The sequence below is a fragment of the Malus sylvestris genome, chromosome 4, assembly GCF_916048215.2.
Source record: "Malus sylvestris chromosome 4, drMalSylv7.2, whole genome shotgun sequence".
NCBI classification, from domain to species: Eukaryota; Viridiplantae; Streptophyta; class Magnoliopsida; order Rosales; family Rosaceae; genus Malus; species Malus sylvestris.
This window is the reverse complement of record NC_062263.1, coordinates 30,905,779-30,931,986: the sequence shown is the minus strand read 5'-3', so window position 1 is coordinate 30,931,986 and position 26,208 is coordinate 30,905,779. Positions and strand designations below refer to the sequence as shown.

General features: G+C 37.6%; 4 protein-coding genes and 1 pseudogene across 7 annotated transcripts; 3 read left to right on the top strand and 2 right to left on the bottom strand.

Annotated features, from left to right (window-relative positions):
• The first annotated feature begins 586 nt into the window (after positions 1-586).
• LOC126618374 (phosphoglycolate phosphatase 1A, chloroplastic-like) lies at positions 587-4,610 on the top strand. Its single transcript, XM_050286413.1, has 11 exons — positions 587-982; positions 1,443-1,510; positions 1,692-1,784; positions 1,871-1,942; positions 2,280-2,351; positions 2,512-2,571; positions 2,727-2,779; positions 3,191-3,288; positions 3,788-3,887; positions 4,100-4,203; positions 4,292-4,610. The coding sequence occupies exons 1-11, from the start codon at positions 700-702 to the stop codon at positions 4,396-4,398; spliced, it is 1,110 nt and encodes a 369-aa protein (XP_050142370.1). The 5' UTR covers positions 587-699; the 3' UTR covers positions 4,399-4,610.
• Positions 4,611-6,110: 1,500 nt separating this feature from the next.
• Positions 6,111-13,976, top strand: LOC126618366 (probable E3 ubiquitin-protein ligase ARI8). Its single transcript, XM_050286404.1, has 15 exons — positions 6,111-6,552; positions 7,644-7,768; positions 8,070-8,175; positions 8,296-8,386; positions 8,951-9,123; positions 9,639-9,743; positions 10,065-10,153; positions 10,909-11,016; positions 11,396-11,486; positions 11,594-11,683; positions 12,370-12,417; positions 12,618-12,689; positions 12,764-12,863; positions 12,939-13,065; positions 13,181-13,976. The coding sequence occupies exons 1-15, from the start codon at positions 6,373-6,375 to the stop codon at positions 13,449-13,451; spliced, it is 1,776 nt and encodes a 591-aa protein (XP_050142361.1). The 5' UTR covers positions 6,111-6,372; the 3' UTR covers positions 13,452-13,976.
• A 160-nt stretch (positions 13,977-14,136) lies between these two features.
• Positions 14,137-17,390, bottom strand: LOC126618365 (putative metallophosphoesterase At3g03305; annotated as a pseudogene).
• A 17-nt stretch (positions 17,391-17,407) lies between these two features.
• On the top strand, positions 17,408-23,038 carry LOC126618378 (ycf20-like protein). Of its 2 annotated transcripts, none has more exons than XM_050286421.1 (3): positions 17,408-17,731; positions 21,351-21,493; positions 22,240-23,038. In XM_050286421.1, exons 1-3 carry the CDS (start codon positions 17,720-17,722, stop codon positions 22,682-22,684), a joined length of 600 nt encoding a protein of 199 aa, XP_050142378.1. In that variant the 5' UTR covers positions 17,408-17,719; the 3' UTR covers positions 22,685-23,038. The 2 variants fall into 2 exon arrangements, with proteins under 2 accessions (XP_050142378.1, XP_050142377.1); XM_050286420.1 differs by having other exon boundaries at positions 21,351-21,523.
• Positions 23,039-23,129: 91 nt separating this feature from the next.
• Positions 23,130-24,884, bottom strand: LOC126618377 (protein FAR1-RELATED SEQUENCE 12-like). Of its 3 annotated transcripts, none has more exons than XM_050286417.1 (3): positions 24,718-24,884; positions 23,833-24,313; positions 23,130-23,498 (listed from the first exon to the last, which is right to left on the bottom strand). In XM_050286417.1, exons 1-3 carry the CDS (start codon positions 24,723-24,725, stop codon positions 23,298-23,300), a joined length of 690 nt encoding a protein of 229 aa, XP_050142374.1. In that variant the 5' UTR covers positions 24,726-24,884; the 3' UTR covers positions 23,130-23,297. The 3 variants fall into 3 exon arrangements, with proteins under 3 accessions (XP_050142374.1, XP_050142375.1, XP_050142376.1); XM_050286418.1 differs by having other exon boundaries at positions 23,833-24,290; XM_050286419.1 differs by having other exon boundaries at positions 23,833-24,275; positions 24,718-24,881.
• Positions 24,885-26,208: the final 1,324 nt, after the last annotated feature.

The following is a 26,208-nucleotide window of genomic DNA, read 5'->3' as shown; positions in this document are numbered from 1 at the left end:
GATTTGAAGAACCAGAGTTTTGATGGCTAGGGCATGTATGGTGTTTAAGGTTTTTCGACAAGAGTCAGGTTCAAACCTGCTCTGGTACCAAGATAAAATTCTAGGGTTTTGGTAAATATTGTTATGATATTATTCTTCTCTCATAGAGGAATATATAAACTTACACAATCTCCTATAAATTAGGAAACAAGGACACCAATTACATAATTATATGCCCAAAATATCTCTACATTCCTTATTCTCCAAAGTTGACTCACGCAACACAGGGTACAGACAACATTACCAAACCTGTCTAAACTAATCACCCAAACAAGCACTTGAAACGACTCACGGAAGGTTTTTATTATTGGGCTTAAACTACTAATACCGGGCCAGTAGCCTCCCAAGACATGTGGGCTTTCAGTGTTGGCAGGCCCTTGACTCCCGGGGTCTGGAGCATTCTTGAGTCCAAACTCCAAAGTGGAGAAGAGAAGAAAACTGATAAGTGTCATCCAGTAGGATTGGATTACACGAGCCACCCAAAACCACCACGTGGCCACGAACAACCCCTTCTTTCCTTCTCCTCTGTTGTTTTTTTGTTGTTGAAAATATTCCTTCCTTCCTGTTTCCTTGCCTTGGGAAGGGAAAAAGGCTAACGGCCTCGAAACGAGCTACAGCAAAGAAAAAGGGAAGAAAGAAAAAGAAACGAAAGAGAAAGAGATGCTGAGCAGAACCACAACAACAGTGATAGCTGCGGCTTCTGCGAAGAGTTCCCAGTTGTTTGGGTTTGGGATCAACAACAGTAGCAGCAACAATCTCTGTTGCACTCGTACTACTACTACTCGTACAAGTAATCTCTCATGGAACTTCATCAACAGCAACAAGCACAAGTGTAGGGAGTCAAGAATGGAGGAGAGTTTCACCACCCGGGCCTCCGCGCAGCCTCTCACGAATGCCGATGACCTCATTGACTCTGTAGAGACCTTCATCTTCGACTGCGACGGTCCGCCTTCTTCAACTTGTTTATTTTCTTACGTTGTTGAATTGAATGTTGATCCAATGATCTTCTTCTTTGTTTGTTTCATACCTATAAGAATGTAGTAGTGGACATTAATCCATCTGTTAGGATTTGAGCACATGAAAATTTATTAATAATATTATATGAGACTATGAATACACATTTGTATTGATTTGATTCCCTCCTAAGTTCCTAACCATTTTGTCTGATTACCTTTTAAAAAGGAAAATCCAATTTATTCAGAACCAAGTGTTGCGTTAGAAAAATTGGAGCGAGGGAACCATCGAACGATGATATGATTTGATAGGAATAGGATTACTCATGAATGTTCCATTAGAATTTTAATAATGTTTGTCTTACAGTCTTATGGTATTTATCTCTGTCGTGGATGGTATTGGTATTGCTCCATTAAATAATCTTTCAACTCATCACCCAACAACTGCAGGTGTTATATGGAAAGGAGATAAGCTCATAGACGGTGTCCCCCAAACTCTGGATATGCTACGGTCTAAGGTCGGTCTGTCTTTCTGGCTGCCAATGGAGCCACCTATAATGTATTTCAGTATTTGTAGTTTTGTACATATTCATATCATAGGGCCAGCAAATGTAATGTAGCATGATACGGGGAGATAATTTTAAGAGGCTAGCATTGTTATGTGGCCTCAAACCACTTGCATATTGTCTTTTCCTTCAGGGCAAAAGATTAGTTTTCGTTACCAACAACTCAACAAAGTCTAGGAAGCAGTATGGTAAAAAGTTTGAGACGCTTGGTCTAAATGTCAATGAGGTCAGTGTGACAGTGTGCCATTTTTCTCTTTCTACGCTCACAGATTTAGCAACTCGGTAATTCTAACCACACTTGAACAATTTCAGGAGGAAATTTTTGCGTCATCTTTTGCTGCTGCTGCTTATTTGAAGTCCATTAATTTCCCAAAAGATAAAAAGGTAACCTGCGTGCCTACTTGGTAAAAGTGAATATCTTGTTTCTGTTCATTTGCCTACAAGTGGAGTTTTTGTGAAGGGGAATGGTTTGCATCATATTGCATGTTATCTTCTTCATTGTTATTTCTGTTCGAATTTTATAAAGATTTCCAATATTATTTCGTCTGATATTTTATTTGCATATAGCCACAGTATTATATTAAGGTTATATGTTATTGACATGTAAGAAGTTGTGACTTTATTTCCAGTTACTGGCATCTCATGATTAACACTACAAATAGCTAGCGCATTCTAATCATGAATATTGATGATAATACACTGATGATTCGGTGTTTTATAGGTATATGTGATTGGTGAGGAAGGTATCTTGAAGGAGCTTGAGCTTGCTGGATATGAGTACCTTGGTGGCCCAGTAAGTATAAGCTAGAAACCGCATAATTGTCAGTACATTGCAAGTGTTTATTCTGTATCCTAGTCGCTGAAATCAAGTGATGTGTTATTCTTTTGAGAGATAGAATGCTCCTGTTATATATGTATGATGCGTGGTATATAATGCCTTCTTTTTCTTACAGGAAGATGGTGGGAAGAAAATAGAGCTGAAGCCTGGATATCTGATGGAGCATGATGAGAGTGTATACTTCTGTCCTTTCTTGCATCATAGAACTGAGTTTGTTGTTGGGTTTTTAGAGATAAAAATACAAGTAGAACTTTCTCTCAAAGATTTGAAGCTTCTGCATTCCTTTTTGGAACCTTATATTGGAAATTTTGTTTGTTCGTTGTTTTCCAGGTTGGAGCTGTTGTGGTTGGATTTGATCGAAATTTCAACTACTACAAAATTCAGTAAGTTCTGTTCATTGTTGTGTATGTCAATGTCAATGCATTTGTGTTGAAGATACTGCAAGTTTTTATATTTTACTTTTAGTTACAAGGCACTGTCCTCGTCCTTGTTATTAAAATGTGAGGAATCATTGCTGCTTCCAGTACCCTCTCTTTTAGATTCTTCTTCTACCCCACATAGTTGCCAGAAGTTAACCGTCTTCTTTTTCTTTGGGATGTATTTGTATTTGGGCCTATATGCAAATATTCTGTTACAGTCTTACAGAGAATTCAATGGAAAGTAATATATATCGTACTTTATCGAGTGCCAAATCATATTAACATAATGATCTTATTATATATGAACTTATTACATGTATTGCATTTGATCTTCCCTGTGTCAGTTAATATTATATGATGGTTATGTGATGGTAGGTATGGGACACTCTGTGTACGTGAAAACCCTGGATGTCTTTTCATTGCTACAAATCGTGATGCTGTCACTCATCTCACAGATGCTCAGGAATGGGCAGGTTCATTTCTTTCTTCTCCTTGTTGCACTTTGTGTTTTAATTACATTATTCTCAAATGCAGCGTTACGCTGCAAAACATTTGAAGATTTTTCTGATTGGAAAACTTATTTATTAGGGGTAGCAGTCTGCGTTCCTTGCACTCGTTCTGTTGTACTTACGCTTTCATATCTCCTTGATCATATTCAATTATCAGGGTACAAAAATAAGGGACAGGAGATACGAGTGTGAAAATTTTCACCTTTTAGGAGATAATAGTGAAAAAGCATATCGGAATCTACTGAACTTGTGAATCTTCTGAAAGTTGAATCAGATTATTCATGCTTCATTTACTGATACATGAGTTAGTGATAATTACTTGATTATATGAGACTTAAACTTCAGAGTTTACTAGGAAACCCTTGGATTTATGGACCTAAATATACCTGACCGAATGGGTTGTTACTGAAATGATGAAGCAACTTCTCTCTCAATAGCTACTACAATTTGTACTATACTGCAGGTGGTGGTTCAATGGTTGGTGCTATCCGTGGATCAACTCAACGTGAGCCATTGGTTGTGGGAAAACCCTCAACTTTTATGATGGACTACTTAGCAAATGAGTAAGTCAAATGCCTTATTTTATCTTGAGTAGCATGAGTGCTGTTGATCTTGAGCAAAGACCGACCATATTATGATGAGAAGTCTTATGCTACAGAACAAGGTCACCTCTCAATGCGCACAGCGTATAGTGTGATACAGATAATGCTCTTTAGGTTTGCGATATGGTCTTCATTGGTTTAGCATTTAATATATTGGGTTTAATCAATGACAGATTTGGCATCCTGAAGTCACAGATTTGCATGGTTGGGGACAGATTAGATACTGATATTCTGTTTGGACAAAATGGTGGTTGCAAAACTCTTCTTGTTCTCTCGGGTAACCAAACTCTGCATTGTTTGGGCCAAGTATATTTCATTTTGTGATATATTTAAGCTAAGTAAGGCTTTTCCGTTTTGTGTGATAGGCGTCACCACCTTACCAGTGCTTCAGAGTCCCGACAACTCCATACAACCAGATTTTTACACGAACAAGATTTCAGACTTTTTGTTTCTCAAGGCTGCAACTGTATGATTATGTTACCCCTAAAACCAATCTTGTGCACATCTGTCATTATTTGCCTGTGCCAGTCATAACTTCGATATTATTAATGCCCATGTAAATTTTATTTTTCCAACTGGATATAGGTTTCAGATATCTGTGAATTTGTGAAATTGATTATCTATGAACATGTGTGTATCTATATATTGACAGATAGATATAGAGATATAGTTTCTTTGTTTCCATTATCCTGCATATTATTGGCAACCAAATCAGCACATAGCTGCAGGCTGCAGCATCCGTATCTCACGTGCTCGGAGCCTCGGACATGCTAATGAGGTATTTTGTTGATTTCATATCCCCAAAGTTTGGGACTACCCCTAGGGGAGATCTAATTTGTCTTAAGTAGAGAAACTGAAAGCTCTGTCTATTTGTTGGGGCAACTGAGACAAAGAACATGCATTAGAGTTGGTGAAAAGCATTGCCTTCATTTAGTTATTGGTTTTGAAGAACTCGGCGGAGAACAAAAGCTTGCTTTAAGGTGACGAAAGTTCGAAATCATGAATTTATACTAACCAAATGACAAATATCTCTCTACTAATGTCGTGACAAAGGGCATAAGTGACTGCGTGTCTATTTGTGGTGAAACGAGATTCCTAGTCTCCTTCCCCTCTTTTCCGAATCAATCTACCATTCATTTTTATTTTGCTTACATTTTTTAAGTTATTTTAGTTATCAAATCAAAAACCAAATTAAACTTGTTATTTTTGTTGTTTAGTTAGTGTTCACATAAAGCTAGTAATATGTTGAGGTCTGATCAATCCTTACGGTTTGACACTCGTACTTATGCCATTATATTATCCTTACATTTGCAGTTGGAAAGAACACAAGTTTTAGTACCCTTACCAGAAATATGTGTTATTTTCTAATTAATAACGTTGAGAATATCACAATTGTGTATCACATTTGCTGCCATAATTAGCAGAGAGGGAGCTGGTAGAGTTCCTTTTTTTTTTTGGTTGGGATATGACACTTAGAAAAGTACCATAATATGCACGATGGGCAGCCAAAGTGGTTACTATAGAGGAGGATTATCTCCTCTCATCATCTCTTTCTCATTCCCTTTCCTCATATTTGAACAGTTATAGTTAAGCCACGTCAACATCTTATATTGATTTTTTTTTATAGAAAACATGAGACAAAAAGTAATATGTGAGAAAATGAAAGGGAATGAGATGAGAATAAAAGAGCAGAGAATCCTATCCCACTTCCTATATGTCCAAGCACATAAACATAAATTCCATTGTTCAAAATGTGAAGAACTCGTCTTCTTTATAGCAGATAAAATTATAGTTCATAAACTAGTTAATTTGATTGTATTGTGTTTGCTCGATTTATTGTAATACGACCAAGCGCCTCCCTCTTTATTGAAATCTCTAAACATTGTAATATACTATATATAAAGTAAACAGTACTGACAGTGTTTCGTTAAAATTCTTTAAAAGAAGATTACATTTTTCTGTTTAATACAATGATATATGTTTATATCAAAATATGAGATAATTTATTAATATCAATCTCGTTATCTACAATAATCGAACTTAAAACCTCGGTCGCATAATAATACAGTAATAAATGACAATTTACATAAGAAAAGAATGCATGGTGATTTGATTTATCTTTTGTAGTTTCAAAATAAAAAAGAAAAGAAAAATGTGACATTTATTTTTCCCCCTAACCCAGTCATCATGAAAAGCAATATTTTCCTCTCTCGATTTCCATTTCCTCCGAATCCCTTCTCCTTTCTTCTTTCCCTTTTCTTCAATCAACCAATCAACCACAGAACACGCTCACATTCTCTTTCCCCCTTTCACCTTCCCTTCTCCTTTGATTGCCATTTCTGTCACTTCCTCTCTCTTTCTCTAATCACCCCCGACTCCCCTGTTCTATGCAAATTAGGATTGATCCCAATTAGGGTTTTGATCCTTTTCATCAGAAAACCAAGAAATGGATTCGGACGAAGAGTTCGACATGCTCGACGCCAACGATGACGACGACGATTTCTACAGTGGCGGCGATGATGATGCAGCTGCCGCTATGGACAGCGACGACGCTGGAGTTGCAGATTACGAGTTCATCGACAACGACTCCGACGATTCTAATGATGTCACCTCGCATCGTTACCAGGTGGCTTTTCTCTTCAATTATCACAATTTCATATCTTCTCTTTTAGTTTCTTCGAAATGGTTTTGGTTAATTGATTTTTTATTCTTATTTTTCTTCTGGGTTTTGAAAGTTGAGCCCTTTAGTACATGTCCAAATGTTAAATATGCTTAATTTTATATTGGGTCTACTCATAAATTTTCTTCTTTTTGTTGTATTCGGCGTTGCGGTAATGTTAGTGTTGCTGATTTTGATCTTAGGTTTCATTGATTTATCCGAAATGTAAATTTAGTTCGTGTTGTGGTAATGCCTTAAAAAGTCTGAGCCTTTACTTATGGTGGAAATGTTGATTCTGCTAGAATTATAGCTTCGTTATAATGTTAATATTCCTTGATTTGATATTTGGGTTAGTTGGGCTAGAGTTACTATGGAAGGATTTCCATGGGTGCTGCTATTCTTAACAAAAAAAGAGTTTGCATAGATTGTTGGTTAATTCTATCGGGTGCCTTTTTCTTTTGTTACTTGATTTGTTTTTTTTTTTGGTTCGGGCCTCGGGTCCCCCCCCCCTCCTAGGGGATTTTAGCTGATTTGTTAAAGTCAGGCACTTTGGGTGGTGGACAATGCCAATTATGTTTAGAGAAATTTGGTATTTATTTGATTGGTAGCTGACCATGGTTGAAGTAATTGGTTTTTTTCATCTTTGTGGCTCCTTTGGAGATTGCACTGTTTCGATGAACTCCATGGATGTGGTAGCCTTTCTCTTGAAGCATTTGGATCTCGGAAAAAGTAAAGTTAAAATATGATGCATATTGCAGAATGTTGTGTGCTCTCATTGGTGTGTCTAAAGATGGAAAAGTCTTTTAGTTTAAGATACATACTAATTGAAGTTTTGTACCTTATAGTTATTGTACATGAAATTTGTTAGTGGTTTTCTACATGCGGTTCTAACCTTTGGAAATTTTTAATGAACTCTACTATGCTGTGATATCTTTGCTTTATTTTCTCAATGTGTATTTACTGAAGCACATTTCGATGCTTGTCTGTAGGCAAAAATAAGTTTATCGGTTAGTTGTGGCTCCTATTATTGTTGTAATTTCGTTTTGTTTTTATTGCAGCAAAACTACAATGTTTTGACAGAAGCTGACATTCGTCAGCATCAAGAGGAGGATATTATGAGGATATCTACAGTGCTCTCTATTCCAAAATTTGCAGCTAGTATACTGCTCCGCTACTATAATTGGTAAATTGTTGTCTCCAATATTTCTTTTCTTTGCTTATTTTGCTAATTTCTTTACATGCTGACATGGATTGCCTTCACTCTTAGTAATGGGTACCTGGGTTATGTGACCCTAGTTTATTTTGTCAGATAATTTCCACTATACCTTCCCCAATTTGTTTACGATGCAATTATTTGATAGTTTTATATCATGGTGCATTGTTTTCCAATTTGTTTTGCCATGCATTTATTTGATAAGTTTTATACCACGGTGCATTGTTTTTCTGGATTTTCTAAAGAATATATACTTCCTTTATACTCACAGGAGTGTCAGTAAAGTACACGATGAGTGGTTTGCAGATGAAGAAAGGGTTCGCAGGGCTGTTGGCTTGCCAGAGAAACCAGTTGTTGAATATCCTAATGCTAGTGAAGTAAGCAGTCCATGCTTTCAGATGTCATCAATTTTCAGCCTTTTTTGCTTCAAAGTTTTTTTTGCCTTAGACCGGTATATATGGCTAACAACTTTGATAACATGGTCTTTTTTATAACAGCTTCATTGTGGGATTTGTTTTGAGATCTATCCTCGTGATAAGATGCATGCTGCAGCTTGTGGTCATCCTTTCTGTTCCTCATGCTGGGCAGGTTTGATACAATGTCATATATTTGTCTTTTTTCTTCCATGGAAAAGTTGAACTTTTAGTGTAGTGTGGCATGATTTTTTCACTTTTCTATTATCACCAGGGATGCATTTATAAAAAAGAATGCTGTAATATAAGAAAAGTGTGTCCAGCAGGTTAGTCAAACTTTTGTTTATAGGATCATCAATACATGTGGATCTCATGTATTCATGCAAGACCCGTGTTGATGATTTTACGGTAGCACTTAAAAGTCAAGACTGGTACTCCTTTTGTCATCATTTAGTGGGATTTGTTTTCCCATCATATATAGCATTTTCTAGGACCTATACGCGCACACACATATTATGCATAAATAACATGAGTCTTGATAATGTGATGTGTTATATGTGTTCTAGTTCTGTTTCTTGTACTACTGATACAATTTTTGTATCAATTTTTATGTCTCTGTCGTCTAATATCCAGAAATCTGAAGTTTACAAATATATATCATTTTTTCATCTTGTTATTATGTTTCCAAATGAGTTTTGAGTTCTGTAAAACGTTCTTTTATAATTTCCATGTCTTGTAGGCTATATTAGCACAGCCATTAATGATGGCCCTGGATGTTTGATGTTGCGCTGTCCGGATCCATCTTGTAGTGCCGTTGTTTGCCAAGATATGATTAATGATTTGGCTTCCTATGAAGAGAAGGAGAAATATTCTCGCTACTTTATTAGATCTTATGTTGAAGACAATAGGAAGGTAATCCCACGATTGGATCCTTGATCACAATGATCAGCGATTTGTCTGTTCTCCCAAAGTAAATGCAAAACCTTAGTCCTTATATCTTCTTACTTGCCAAACGCTTAATACATTTATGGTTATAGTGATTAAAAACAAGTAGATAGTTTGCAAGTTGACAGTGTAGCATTAAAGAGCATCTCCTATTTGGTACTTGTGTTTTTATGTAAACTAGACACGCAGTTGACTTGGTGGCATCATAGGTAACAGTATATGGGCGAGAATGGTCTTGCAGAGGCAACTTAGAAGTAAACTTAAAGATTGCTTCATATCTGCTGATAAGATGATTACAGAAAAATATTTATGTTTTTCATTACCTTAGCCTAGTTGTTCCGTACAACTAGGGCAAGGTAATGCATGACTTTGTGAATTCTATGTAAGGTTTTAAACATATATTTTGCATTTGAATGTTGTTTTTTACTAGCCTTCATTCAACATTTTGTTGACCATTTTATTTCATGGATGTTTTTCTGTAGACAAAATGGTGTCCTGCTCCAGGCTGTGATTATGCTATAGATTTTATTGTTGGTGGTGGAAGCTATGATGTTACCTGCCGCTGTTCATATAGCTTTTGCTGGAACGTAAGTCTCTTTGAATTCTTCACATATAGTTTTTATCTTCATTGAAAATTGCATGTATGTGCATTTTGTATGGTGTGCGGGATGAAGATATGATAAGATGCGGTTATGTGAGAAATCTCCAAAACTCAGAATATGATTGTGTTGAAATGATACGATGTGGCTTTTTTTTTTTTTTTTACTTCTTTTTTATATTTATGCTTTGTTATGTGTTGCATATGAGCCCGTAAACGTTGTACGGTATCACTTGGTGCTTCATATGAAGTTATCCTGTTCTTCATAGGTGCCTGATTGCATTTACATCTTGTGAATTTGACCTTGCAGTGTACTGAGGAAGCTCACCGTCCAGTTGATTGTGGCACTGTGTCAAAATGGATAATGAAGAATAGTGCAGAATCTGAAAATATGAATTGGTACGTAAGACATTAGTTATTGGCGGAATAGTACCTTAAATTAGGAGAACAGTGATCAGATGTGAACATTGGACTACTCCATGTCCCATAGGATGATGGGAAAATAATCTATGTGCTGATGCCAAATAATGTTCGATGAAAGCATGGCCAGTCCCTACCATAATAATTGCATGACCTGTCTAGCCATGTTATCCTGGATATACGCTTTGATATCATATCGAAACGACAATCCTGTAGCTAGGTAGTGCACAAATGCCAATGTTGAAGTGTGGGATGGTGCCAGCCAAAAGAAAAGGTCCGTAATGGTCACCTTAGTGTGGACTTTATAAGTTGGGAGCTGAATTTTTGATGATTCCCTAAAATATTGGAGTAAAATTTCTCAATGTTTGGGTGTTATGCTTATAGTGTGGACAAAACTGTGCCTATTCCATTTCCTAGTTCAAACTATTTTGATGGGAATAGCCGCAGAAAGATGGGCAATCTGGGTTTACATCAGGGATGGATTAAAAGAAGACTTAAGTCTAAAAATTCTTTGTTTTGAATGATTAAATGAATACTTCACAAACCCTGATACCATTCCCAATAACTTAAAATTCTTTGAGGGCCTATCCCTCTCAGGTACGCATGTCATCAATAGGCCTGGTTATTTACTATCATGTATAACTCCAGTACAGCAGAAACAGTGGCTTTACCAAACATTTTTTTTATATTGTTTTTAGCCCAAAGTACTAAGTTATATTGTTGATGGATTTCAGGATATTGGCTAATTCCAAGCCCTGCCCAAAGTGCAAACGGCCGATTGAGAAAAACCAAGGCTGTATGCATATCACTTGCACACCACCTTGTAAATTTGAGTTTTGCTGGTAAGCATTTTAGTAACATTACCTATTGAATTTTGATTCCTGTGCATCGTAATCATCTGAAAAGTGATTTATTATCTTGCGCTCCTTTTCTAGCTTTTTACAAAGGCATTACTTATGTTACCACCTTGTAAATTCGAGTTTTTCTGGTAAGCATTTTAGTAACACTACCTATTGCATTTTGATTCCTGTGCACCGTAATCATCTGAAAAGTGATTTATTATCTTGCGTTCCTTTTCTAGTTTTTTACAAAGGCATTACTTACTTATGTCGAAGCTGGATTTCATGTCATCGTGTATGTTGTTTGAACACTATCTGCTCAAAAAGAGGGAAAAAAAAAAAATCTTTCTAGAACACTGATACGTGTAGTAAATGCTTTCAGGCTTTGCCTCGGTGCGTGGTCGGATCATGGTGAAAGGACGGGTGGCTTTTATGCATGTAACCGTTATGAGACAGCAAAGCAGGAGGGAGTGGTATGTTAATGCAGTTTGCATCTTTATTATGATGGTCGTGTATTTTCTCAAGCTATTAACTCAGTTTGTGCCATATTATATGATTCTTATCATATTGTTATATACAGTATGATGAGTCAGAGAAGCGAAGAGAGATGGCCAAGAACTCTCTGGAGAGGTACACTCATTATTATGAAAGATGGGCAACCAATCAATCGGTAAGTACCTAGTTTGCCTATGAATTTTGTAAAACTGATGTCACTCAGACATCAGTCTTCTGACGTTCTCGTGTATGCTCATAGTTCTGACGTTAACTTTCTAAAAGGCTTCTTTCCAAATGAGCCAGGTTCAGTTAACTTATTTAGCTATGTTTTACCTCGATAATAAACAGTCATACATACATAATGTGACTCTGCATGAACACGTACAGAAGACGGAGTTTATATATTTCCTTTACATTGATGATTTCAATACTTGTTATAAACTTATAGGGAATAAAACTGTTGACAAACAATCATTGTGCTTGCTATGATCAGTTTTCTGAAGTATTGATGTTTGCTCATTGTTGGAAATGTCAATTAATTAAACTAGTTGTTGGATTTTTATAAAAAAAGTTTTGTGGCTTTCTTTGACTTATTTGCTTACTTAACGTTTATCTCCTTGATGCTTTAGCAGATGCATTCTTTGGCTTAATGTCAATTACTTGACATTTATCATAGGCTCTATGTGCATGTGCAAATGCTTTTTATTTTGTAAATTGATGCTTTAGCAGTTTCTATTATCTTCTTTTTTTGGGGGTATAAACAGTATCTATAATTTCAAAATACATGTTTTTCATGACAATCTATGATCCTTAAATAGTTTATCTTAATGTCTAATTTTGTTTCGTTTCCCTTCACTGCAGTCCCGGCAGAAAGCACTTGCAGACTTGCAGCAGATGCAAACTGTGCACGTAAGTAAAACTTTTTACTATCAGCTTTCTTGGTTAGTGATTCTGGTATAGCTGATTGATGTGGATATCAATTGTGTGGTTTGTGTTCCTGGGTTTATGCTTAGTGCAGTGTATTTTCTATATATACAATTTTATCCTTCAGTTTCTAATGTTTTTTGTTCAGTTTTTTTAAGTCATGTATACTGTCGATGTTATTGTAGCTTGAGAAGCTGAGCGATACCCAGTGCCAACCTGAGTCACAGCTGAAGTTCATTACAGAGGCCTGGCTACAGGTATACCACAAGTTACCACACTTTTCTACCAAGGAGTCTATTGCTTTTTCTTATTAAATTTTCGCTATTTTCAGATAGTTGAATGTAGGCGAGTACTAAAATGGACATATGCTTATGGATATTATTTACCGGAGCATGAACATGCCAAGAGACAGTTCTTTGAGTACTTGCAAGGTATGTCATTTTCTCAAGCTCGAAGATAGACAATACATCATGTTGCTTTGTCGTCATTAATATTTGTTTCTGCAGGTGAAGCTGAGTCTGGGTTGGAACGGCTTCATCAATGTGCAGAAAAGGAGCTACAAGTTTACCTCAATGATGAGGACCCATCAAAAGATTTCAATGAGTTCCGCACAAAACTTGCCGGATTGACCAGGTTATGTTCCACTAAATATATTACACTAAAGTTTTCTGATTGGATAAGTTGACTTGGGTTACAATGATATAGCTTTTCAGTTTATTGATTTATGGTTCAATTTCAATGAAAACAGTGTGACTCGAAACTACTTTGAAAATTTAGTTCGAGCTCTGGAGAATGGTCTATCAGACGTGGATTCCCATGGTGCCTGCAGCAGGACAGTAAGCTCAAAGAGTTTGGGAGGTTCAAGTAAGGGAAGAGGTGGGAGGGGCAAGGCTGCAACATCCAGGTCAAGTAGTTCCAGTAGAAACATTGACGATTTAGGCCACTGGTCCTGTGAACATTGCACCTTTGCAAATGTCAGGCCGGCCAGTGTGTGCCAGATGTGTCAACAGCGCCGGTAACTTGTTTCCTATGAAAATTGGCCTAATTGGTTGTGGAGGCCTTGGTTTTGCCTCTTTGGTTGGCAGATTGCAGCGGAGAAATAGCATGGCGGGTTGCGAGGGAAGGGTTACTTACCTTTAGAATTGCAAGTGCGAGGAGGATGCAGAAAATATCAAGGGTGGGAGGAAGAGACTGTCTTGCTTGTGTATTGGAACATGAGCTGTATATAGTTCCTGTTGTTTGTCTAGCATTTCCGTGGCTGTCTTGATTCATGCAAATGCAAATGCCTTGGACCTGTAATTTTCATGTCATTAATCAGTTGCTGATAAAATTGTAGCAAAGTTGGAATCTTTAAAAGAGTGGGTGGTGGTGGTGGTGGTTGTAACTTGTAAGAGTAAACTAGTCGCGGGGGGACTGGTAATTGCATTGGCCCCTGCTGCACCTGCACAAATCGAATAAGTTATGTACTAATTATCTTCCTCTTTTTTCTCATCTTGAATGCGAATGAACGAGCGATGTCCCTTTCGGGTTTCCTTTTGCTCCAATTCCCCTCCCTGAATTTCTATGAATGGCGGCGCTGCTGCTACTCTTTAAATTCCATTGTTGTCTGTTATCATTGTGCAAGTGAAAGCCAATTATATGACCATTCTGATTTATCAGCTTTGTTGTAACTGAATTCAGATTAACAGACGGTGCAAGAATCTCTAATCTTCACGTATCAAATAGTATTGACAAGGCTAATTCTTTAGCAAGTTCACGTAACATACACGATGCAAAAGAGAGATGAATTGCAAATCCCACATCAGTAGGAAGCAAGATACAAAAAGAACAAAAGTATCCCTTGCGTAGTGTAGATTAGCTAGGTGGGGGCCCAGGGCTGCCTGCTTTCCCAACACAATTTCTCAAATCGCAGGTACAAGTCATCTCCAACCCCATATGTACAAATGCATTTGCCATGGCAGACGTCTAAGGCTCAAAGCATCAATTTTCCGGTTGTTTTGTTTCGTCACCTGACCCAAACCCAAGTTGCATAAATGACTCCGCCCTAATCTGGTTACCAGCGAGTAACAAGGAATGCTGATACACCATGAAGAAATGTGAGACAAATTTCGCTTCCTGCAATGCACATGTGGTATTTATACACTCCTGGTTTTGTAGGCGGTATAAGCCAACAGTAGTGGAATTGTTAGGCTATATCCTGGAAAATGGAGAACGGGATTCATCTCATATGCTTTGACGAGAGTCCTGCAATTCTGCAATCCAGAGACAAATGAAACATAGAAACCAAAGTAAAACATACATTAGTACAATATGCAATTACAATGAAAACACAAGATGCATCTTGATTTGTTCCCTCATACTCATTACTTCAAAACGGTTCCCAGGACGACAGAAGAAAAGAATTTAGTTTGGAGACCCCGCAACGTTTCAGAATGGTGGTTGCAAGGTTCCATACACTTCTCTTGCCTTATCTTAAGAAGTCTGGAAAAGTATTCACATATTTATGACATGTATGTAAGAGCAGGAAAAACCACAAAGACGAGATGTGGAAGAACCACCACCATAACATCTGGAGATCCAACGTACTTGTGTTTTCCGTTTTGATTGAAAGATTTAACCACCCACCCCATATAGGTCATGTATCCTTTATCCTTTCCGTCTGTGAAAACTTGCCCAATAAACCAGGGGAATAATATAAGGTAGAATAAGTATCCTAAGAAACCAAACCATGCTACGGGAAGCTTGCAGAGCTCCTGGAAAAACCAATCCTATAGCATTTACAAAGCCCTTATTCTTGTAAGTGAAATGTCTAACTGAGAAAATAAGAATAGCTTTTGGAATAAGGAGAACACAGAGTATGAAATATACAGCACACCAGAACATTGGGTAATACAAGGCAGCCCATTGACAACCCATGACCATAAATTCCTTCCAAGTCCAAGAAATCGTAGTAGTAAGACCATTAACAGAAAACGGCCTTAAATCAGATAACGTTGATCTGCCCATGAAGTCTGTTGCTTCTATTTGCAACCAGTATCTGTTAGGGACTGGATCATCAAAGGCTCTATGATTCCATGGACCAACAAAAAGATCTCCCCTGGAGGTATTATCCCCAATCATGTGCATGGGTGCCTCAAATACCAGATAGAGAAATCCAGGTCTTGAGTCATAGATCTTAGTCGTAATTGATGCAATTGGAGAAACAGAAAACACCAGGGCTCTAACTGTGCCGTAAGATAAAGGGACCATATCATGACATTCATATTCGTGATGGGATGAAGATATTGACGTGAACCGTGAGTCCAGGGGAAAAGTTGGCAAGATGATAGTCCTTTGGTGCCTGACTTGAAGTCAATGTCAACATACGAAACATGGCCTCTATCAATGGCCAAAATTCTCATGGCTCTGCTCCTCTTCCAGTCACCCATCTCCCACTCCCAGAACTCTTTGGCCGCTGGGGCTTCAGTTGAACAATTAAGAGCACTATGAAAATACGGCCGACGTACATTAAGCTGGAAAAACTTCTGCAACGATAAAAAGTGATGACTCAACAGATGGCGCCTCTTCAAGTTTCTACCAAACCTAGAATGCAGATCCCACATATATAAGCTGATATGGAATGATTGAGGAATATATCTTTTAGGCTCTTCCCGGAGTTTTGAGGTCGCTGAGAATGAAAGAGGAAAATGCCCGAAGGAAATCTTGCTTAATAGTTCTTGTGATCTAGAGTCCCACTGTGAGAGGTGGTGCGTATCCAGTTCTGCTAATAGTTGATCAATTGGATGAGCAAAGAGATTAGACGGACCTCGTAAACCAACAGGCATTGTGCTATCAACTCCAACAAAGAGATGCTTCCGATCAGCAGTCTGGATGGAAATAAAAGGTGTAAAGCTTTTGAATTCACGCACACTTGAGGGCACGGTAGCATCTGTAATCAAGGCATGGGAATTGGGAACGTACAATTATAGTTGAACTCAATGTCAGGTAAACCTAGCACACAAGTTGAGTTATTGAATACACGATGACATATAGATATAAGGCAGCTCTGACACTGAAAAGTCTGAAAGTGAGAGGAATAATACCTGAAGAGTGACACTGTTGACATTCCGACTTCTGCCCAAGTGGCCACTGATGCTATACTTTGAAAAGAAATCAAAGGAGCCGCCGAGCTGTGGGACGCCAAAGTTGTCGTCTGAGATCAAAGAAGAGGGTCTTGTCAAGTCGACTCCTTTTGATGACGTCTTCCATGACGTTGCGGTATTCCAGCCACTCGTCCTCATTTTGCTTCATTGTCAACAAATCCTTGCTTTTTCCATCTGATTAATAATTATATATGAAAATCCAAACATTAGTATGCACTCATCAAAACTATGCCTGTGAGCCTGTGACTGCGAGATTATTGTTATTATTCACTAAATATGTTTCATTTCATCCATCATCCATCATCCATCATCCATGTGATGACATACGAAAACAGACCTGTGAGATCACCGGTGATGAAGACGAGAGAAGGGGTGATGAAGGAGAGGGCGGGCCCCACAAAATTCTTGAAGTCGAGAGCTCTGTCGGGATGGTGGACGCTGAAATGGAGATCAGAGAGCTGAACCACCCACACAATTGAGTCGGGGCCCTTCACATCTACTATCGTCCTCAGTTCTTGTTGGAATCCTCCTTCGGATTCTTCAGACGTTGTTTCTGCTGCTGCATACAGATTGAGATTGAGATTGAGATAGAGAGGGAGGCAGTGGCAGAGCATTATTACCCTAAACACCATCATCAGATGCCACTCGACCCACCACCCACCACCCATCTTCTTCATCGTAAATAAATAAATAATCTTTTGAATTTTTGAATGCTCCAGTTCCGCCCTTCCCAATTCACCAAATTCACCCAATTGCTTTCTGTTGTTGTGTCTTCTTCACTCTGCACTGCTGAGATTCAGAAACACCAACACAACAGACAGGTACACACCAGTCCGTCGTAAGCTCTGTAAAATACATAAATATATGGAGGGCATTTTAGTAAATGACGTTTATTTTTCTTTTGTATTGTGCAAGAGTAAACCAGAGTAACAAACAAAATATAAAGAAGTTTAATTGTTCCAACAAACATAAACCAAGACTTAAGCTGCTGCTGAGACGAAGAAGAAAAAGAAAAGCAGTCAGCCAGCCACTGCCACTGCCTGCAAGCAATTTTTCATAAACTTGTAATTCTTCTGTCGTCATTTGTTGTCACTCTCTTCTTCTTCTTCCTTCCGACTACTAGCACTTGTTCTCTTCAAAGTTCAATGGCGAGTAATGTAATCTTCTTTATCTTTCTCTCTTCTTATTTTTGTAATTTTTATTATAATTGTTTCCTTAGAGCAACTCCACCTATGGAGCCCTCCCCCTGGCAATCCACTATTGAATCCACCATTTTGAACAGTAACTGCCTTTAATGAATAGTAATTGCCATTAATGAACAGTAATTGTCATTTGCATCTCCACCCTTGGAGCCCTCCCCCTGGCAATAGGCAATAAAATATTAGTTTTTTTTGTTTGTTTAAATAATACAAAATAAAATTATTTGTAATTTCGGATAAGATTTTTTAAATCGTTCTCGTTGCACCACGTGTTATTTTATAAACAAACAATTATTTAGTGATGGATTTCGATAAGATTTTTATCCAATGTCATCGTGCCACGTGTCGTTATCTTTTGAGAATCTTTGACGATAGATTTCGATCAGATTTTAACTCGTTCAAAATTGCGCCACGTGTCATTATCCAAAAAGATAATTATTGGAGATCGATTTCGATAAGATTTTTATCCAATACGATCGTGCCACGTGTCATTATCTTTTTAGAATCTTTGAGGATAGATTTCGATCAGATTTTTAACGAATGACGGCATGCCACGTGGCCTTATCTACAATCCAATCCTTTCTGAATCGTCCATATAATCCACCATCCATCCTCACAAATCTCACACCAATTTTCTCAACATCTCTATCTCATTATTCATAGTTTCTACTTCTTCTTCACCATCCATCATTACAATGTCTTCTTCTTCATCAAGGATGATGTGGGAAATCGATCAGCAAGAGGAAGAATTGTTTAACCAATCTAAAGGAATGTTCAACCTTCAGATAGCCGAAAATGAGATGGAAGAGGATGAGGAGCGTAGAAGGAGAGATGACGAAATAAGAATGGCTAGAGCCTCACATTCCCGTCGAGTCATCCAGACTGTTGCTCAGATATGCAGGCCCACCCGTTCAAGAAACCTTGATAGAAGCAGGCAACGACGGGGTGAAAAGCTGTTGGACTATTACTTTGTCCATAACAGTGCATTTCATGATACGTACTTCAGACGTCATTTTAGAATGGAACGACATTTGTTCAACAGAATCATAACTGATGTTTGCAATCATGATTCTTACTTTGTGCAAAAGAAGGATGCTTGTGATGTTATGGGTCTCATGCCTGAGCAAAAAATCACTGCTGCATTGCGGATGCTTGCGTATGGAGCGTCTGCAGACCAAGTGGATGAGATAACGAGCCTAAGTAGCTCTTTTTCCCTCTGTTCAGCTTGAAATGCTTGTTGAATAGCTGCAGCTTTTGCCTCATCTCTAGCCTTTTCAGCCTCATATTTCGCCAATTCCCGTGCCAACGTCAATTCACCTTGACGAGCAAGTTCTTGAATGTACTTTCCATAATCATTCTTGGAAGCACTCCTTTTCCTCTTTGAAGCCTTCTTACCAAGAGGCCTAATTGGATAACGGGTTGACCCCGACGCTTGTTCAGGAATAGGCGTTTCAGGCACTTCTTCTCCATCTTCTTCATCAACATGGGAGCCATGATCGGGTGTAGAGTGTGGAAGGGTGCTGTGTACAAAGGTGTTGTGTAGAGGGGTGCTGTTCATGCATACTTCTGGACCAACATGCACAACTTTGAATTCAGGACAATCTTTAACAATAATCCAACATTCCCACCAGTGGAATGATTTGTTTCTTGATTTGATTTTGGCAGCATACCATGCTTGTGCTTAAGTTGCTACAAATGAATAATAATGAAATTATTAGGTAACAAATAAATAATACAAACAAATAATAATAATGAAATTATTATTAAGTAACAAATAAATAATACAAACAAATAATAATAATGAAATTATTAGGTAACAAATAAATAATACAAACAAATAATTATAATGAAATTATTAGGTATCAAATAAATAATACAAACAAATGAATAATAATGAAATTGTTCGGTAACAAATAAATAATACAAACAAATAATAATAATGAAATTATTATTAGGTAACAAATAAATAATACAAACAAATAATAATAATGAAATTATTAGGTAACAAATAAATAATACAAACAAATAATTATAATATATTCTTACCTCATCCGCATAATTTGCCCCACTTCGAACATTACTACTAGCTTGTGTCAAGGAATCTCTCCACGTACTAAAGGAATAGCAAAGTATTTTCCAACGACTGGACATCGATTCTTTGGTTCTTTTCCCACCTATTTGCTCAAGAAATTTGGTATGAATTAAACTCCACATTTCTCGCAACTGCATCTCATTACCCGTAAGGGAATTATGAGTAACTTCAACCCAGCTAGTGCACAACGCAACATCTTCAAGAAGCGACCAATTCGTACCTGCATCAGTAGTCATTTTGCGGAAAAAAATTGGATTGAAACTTTGAGAGAAAGATAGGAATTTGATTGAAAGTAGTTGAGAAAATATGAAATTGTGGTGTAAGGTAGATGGAGAAGAAGTGGTATTTATAGACAAGTAAAAACAATTTTTTACAATTTTTTCAGATTTTTTACAATTTTTTTTAAATTTTTATTCAAAAAATTAATCTCTGCCGTTGGATTTTAAAAATTTTGAATTCCAATACTCCAGATTGTGCCACGTGTCACAACGGTAACTTTTCTTAATTTTAAAACTATTTTTTTTTTTTTTAATTTATAAAACAGATTAATATCAACCGTTGATCTCAGATAGAACGGTTGATATAAAATCAGCTTTTTTTTTTTTATTACCGTTGCAAATCGGACGGTTCTTATTAAGAACCGTTGGGATCAAACGGACCGTGGGAAGCCACGTGGCTTCCCAACGGTAACTGGGATGTCTAAGCGCGCGGGCCCTCCCCCTTGAAATCCTGTCAGGCGACGCGCCCCCACTCGCGAGTGAGGGGCATGCGCCTGACACAAAAAAAAAAAAAAAAAAAAGGCCGGACCAGCCCTGGCGTCAGCGTGACGTCACAAGGCTCGGGGACCAGGCCTGTCAATTTTCAACGGGCTTGCAACTCGGTCTCCCACCCTCACTCGGGCCCTTCACCGCTGGACCTCCTCTCACCGGCCCTCAGGCCCTTTCCTGGAGCCTGTCCCCCGAGCAACAAGGATGGCTGGAGTTGCTCTTACAGCTGGGTCTCTTCTGTTCATGCCAAATGGCCCCTTTTTCTTTGGGGTTCTTTGTAATTTTAAATTGCATTTTCCCCAAGTAAAGGGTCGTTGGATGTCAGATTATAATGTATTTTGTTCATTTTCTCGGCTTCTTAAATAAATTCATTTGTAGTTTGCTTTCTTTTCTTCATTTCATTTGGTTAATGGATGATTTATATGAACAATTTGATCAAATATAGCAACACTCACTCACTCTGGTTTGAGTATCAAATTTGCCATGGAATCAATTAGGCTCCACCTCACTCTCCAAAATGGGTTTGTGTTTATGTTGCAGTTTTCGCACTCCCCACCATCATATTCGGAATGGTTTACATAACTACATAAGAATCAAACTCACCTAAACCACCTTAAACCACCTTAACAATCCTTAACCTTTGAGTGATCATCATCACTGTTCAAATTGAAGGCTTGTGTACTAACATTCTCATTTTCTCTTCTTTCCATCATTCTAGTTCATGGCCTCTCGAATGGGAACTGCACCAGCACTAGAGAATCAAATCCCTGAAAGATCATATACAACTCCTGCAACTTGTCTGATCCACAACTGTTGCAGTGAACCAACCTTCAAGATCCAAACTTCAAACATTCGCATAAAGTCTGTGCCTTTCCCTTCCCCCCAAAGGAGATATACGTATTTTTAGGTAACTAAAAATTTGTATTCTTTTATGCTATATCTGACTGAGCTTTTGCATTTTCTTTCTGCCTTGTTGTTGTTTACAGAGTAAAGTCAACTGCATTATATCTGTATATGAACGGATGACTTGACATTTCTCTTATTTCTATGAATACCTTAATAATTATTGGAATCCCTGAACCATTCTAAATAGCGTGAGTTGCGTGCATCCTTGGTGCATAGACTGCTTCTGTTGTTCTAGCATTCTTTCTTGGATTTCCTCCTTTTGCTCTGCTGTGTCCCTACCTATTTCCGAGCTCCAGAAAATTATTATGTGGAATGATGCCCAAATTTGCTGCAGATTAGCAACTTATTCCAAGATCCTACCTTCACTAAGAACTAGGGGCTTAAATGAATGGGAGAGGTTTGCTTCTCATCCTGTGGCCACTGACCATAGACGGAATGGACCTTGAATGGATCAAAATATAGATTCTGCTTAGGCCGTTTACAGAGAATGATTTCAGTCATTTTGCTCATTTTGTTGGCAGTCAACAGTTGATACAAACAGGCCTTTTCTTTCTGGTTTAGTTCACAATATTATATATCCACGTCAGTCGTCAAATAAAAGTCCTGCGAACTGTATTTAGGAGTTATACTGATGCCTTCTTCTTTCTTGAGAATATGTTGATGCCCTTCTTGACATGCTTATTTTTGGTATGCTGACACAGTTTTCAGTCAACAAGACAACGGTGGAGAATAGCCTTTCCCTTGGACACAGGTGGGGTTCCTGATAACGGTGGGCAAGAGGGCATCAATGGCAACAACTCTAATCTCAATGCCACCCGATTGGGTCGGATAGTGATTGCAGGTGGAAGACAGCTATTGGAGAAGCTGAATTTAGCCAGGAAAAATGTTCCCATGAAAGTATTTCTTCTTCTTTTGGGTTTCTACACGGCAAATGCATTGGCTACAATCCTTGGGCAGACCGGGGATTGGGATGTTTTGGTTGCGGGTATAGTGGTTGCCGCCATTGAAGGTATTGGTATGCTTATGTATAGAAAGCCCCCCTCTCAATCAAGTGGGAGGCTCAAGTCTTTTGTCATGATGGTAAATTACTGGAAAGCTGGTGTGTGCTTAGGCCTCTTTGTGGATGCTTTTAAATTGGGTAGTTAAGGATGCTTCTACCCACCTCAAGTCTGGAAGATGGAGATTTAGTACTAAACTTGTGTTGTTAAATTTTAACACCCTTGATCCGTCAGTAGACTGTCCAATCCAGATCCACGTTTATCGTAAGATGACCAATCTTAACTAAATTTTTGCAAGTAAATGTTTGCCCTGTACATGCAGCTCTCAGTTTATTGTTTCCCGAAGTTTTTGCAGTAACTTAATGTACAAGGGCACTGTCTTGCTAAATGAATCCTACATAAACAAATTTCTCTCATCTTTGAATTTCTTGAATTGTGCCTCCGGAGGATGGGATCATAAGAAGTTTTCCCCCTAATGACCGCCAGTTTCGGTATCTTTGGAGTCGGGGGTGGTGGCGATGGCAACGGTAGTGGCGGGAATTGCATCAGAAGGGATGGTATAACTTCACCCCCATAGTGCACAGAATAATGGCTTAGCCTCTGAACTCTAGCATGCTACATTCTACACTCGTGCCAAGTGACAACCATACGAGCATTTGTATACAGGGTTGGCTAATTGAAACAAAACACGGCTAAACTCAAAATGAAATAAAATTATAAAACTAATCTGAACATATTCAATGTCCATTAGAATGCCAGGCCTATCCAAGGCTACGACAATTTTTCCCTTCCGATTCAAGCTCCTTGACATTGTCAACAACATGCTGAAGTTTCTTCGACAGGTCTTGCGTATGTTCCTCAATGTGATTAAATAGAAGATCAACTATTTCTCTAAGTGCAGCAGACCGCTTTCTCTCGAGGAACAGCTCGTTAGTTAACTCTGCAATCTTTGTCTTATCGTCCTACAAACACATGACAGAATGAAAAAGAAAAGAAGCATAAGATCAATGAAATTCAGGTCACAGTAACGCAGTACAAGATGTAATGTCAGATTCTAGGCCTGTTAACTAATGTAACTCTTATACAAAATCCTAAGAAATATGTTATTGAGCAACGTGTGCAGTCGTGCAGATATAGCCACCAAAAATCCCATTTAATTGACAAAATTAAGTTGCAGTACCCCGATATAAGATTGTTTCCGAGTCTAATATGAGTTAATATGCATGACGCAAAACAAAAAAATTGCTTAGAACGAATTGAAGTCAATAAAAACTGTGAAAGATCACAATAACTTACCGGTACTTGATCATCGACGAGTCCTTTTGCAGCTTTATTGGGAGTCAATGCATGAGTGTGCTCCTTAACGAACCATTTAACAACCCATTTCCCAACACTGAGTTTCTTGACGGACAGCATTGCCCTACAACCTACCCTAGTCTGAGTCCGAGGCTTTAGGGTCTTCTTGTCACGCCTGTCAGGCTTTCGGAAACCCTCTTTGTTGCATACCAATGTCCGCCCAATGACAGTTCCATCATGTTTGGATCGATACATATCGTTCATACGAGTAACGAAACCCATACGTGTGGCATAGGCATTATAAAATGCCAATGCACTTTCTTGTGAGTCGAATTCCTGACCCACGTACGGCTCATGTGGTTGGACCAGACTTGATCCATCTTTACAAGAATTTCGAGTCCTTTGATCATCGTCATGATCCTGTCCAAAAAGATGACTCATATCTACAAGAGAAGTTCCTACAGATGCACCATCAGATTCACTACAATAAACAAATATCTACATCAAGTTGAGAATAAATTATAATCCACCGCAACATAAATTCAATTCATGGAACCCTAAGTATCCATTCCTGCTGCTAGTCTCCTATACATGATCACTATCTGTGGAATTCCCAAATCCGAATTCATATATTATCTAATAATATCTAAGCAGATTTAATTTTAATTTTAAAGCATTGGGACGATGAAGCTGAAACAACACAGTTACACAATTTAAAAGAAACCAATTTCCATATTATTCCATGATTCTAACTAAGAAATACTAAGATTCCCAAGAATCAAATCACAATCGCACCCAGAAACTCAAAGGAAATTGCAAGACCCAATTGAATTCAATTGACAGAAAATCAACAAGGAACCCTAAGTAATTGAATTTCAAACTTACTGAATCATTGAAGTTTTCTACAGCTCGAAATGCTGGCACAGTGGCAGTGGCCGCTCGGATGCACACAGACAGCAACCGTGTTTGTTTAAAGCGCCAAGCTCAGACCCTGCGCGATACGGAACTGGAAGAGGTTTTCCGGAATTTCAATATTCATAGAAATAAAAAAAATAAAAAGAAGTTCCAGACTAATGTTTTTATTTTATTTTTAACAATTGATATTATTTATTGGGAGGGAGTTGGTTTAACTTCACAATAGACTTGTAACAATGTGATTCAAATTCGTTTTTTATAAGAATCGAACTTAAAGCCCTTCTCACTTATGAGTGAAGAAGAACACAATTAGACAATATTACTAGGCATGTGCTATCCACACATCCCATTTTACTTCTCACACATCCTTGATAATTTATGTCCGTTGATCTTCTTCAATTCATCCGATCCGACGGCCGAAAATTAAAAATGTGTGTGAGAAGTAAAATGAGGTATGTGGCTATCACACTCCTATTACTAAGTGGCTCCAACCTAAATGTTGTTCACAAATTTTTTTATCATTTCAATAAAGAGAGTTTTAACGTACACTCCTGGTACTGTTTACTTTTAACGAAAATAATATTTTTACTCTAAAAAATCACTCATAATACTATTCACTTACAACACATTTTTATTTTTTTATTAAAACTAAAAAATTTCAAGTTATTTTCATTACTTTTCAATTAAATAGTAAAGCAGCTTTTACATTTCGTATTACGTTTTCTTAATGCTCGTGCCAAATATTTTGAGAAATCACACAATTGATGTCATAAACTTCTACAAAAATTATGAAGATTACTCTTCATAAATCTATTTTTTTTAAAACAACAACTAATAAAAGGTTTTTTTTATTAGCACCCAACTAAATGTTGAATAAACCCCACATAATATTTTATTACTAAATAACGTATATACCCTAATATGCAATTACTATTTAGGCCATATATGTTTTAAAAAACAAAAATTATTTTCTGAATACACCCCAACTATGTATTCTAAGATTGTTTTCTTTCAAGCTCTTGAATATACTCTCACCTCCATTATAAAACAAAACCCTAACTAAAAGCACAACATACATTTTAGTTTCAAGCTTTAGATACTAGGCATGAATCGTAACATTAAAATTTCTTCTTTGATCCTACAGTTGCCCAAAAATATTCAAACATAAAATAAGCAAGAAAGACAATATGGGCATACACTTCTTCTCATAATGTGATCCACATATTTGAGAAATCTATGACTATCTTCTCCCCCAAAACTCTAGCAAGTTCTTTGCAGACAAACAAAGCATCAAAAACTATTTGAATAATTTAATTAAGGAAGAGTTTGATTGTAGGGTTTAAGTAGGGTGTGAGGTTTATGTAGAGGAGTGTGGGTGTAAGGGTAGTATTGGAAAATAAGTGGGGTGTATTAAGATAAATTTTTAGTTAAAAAGTAGATGTATGGTGTATTAAGTATGTG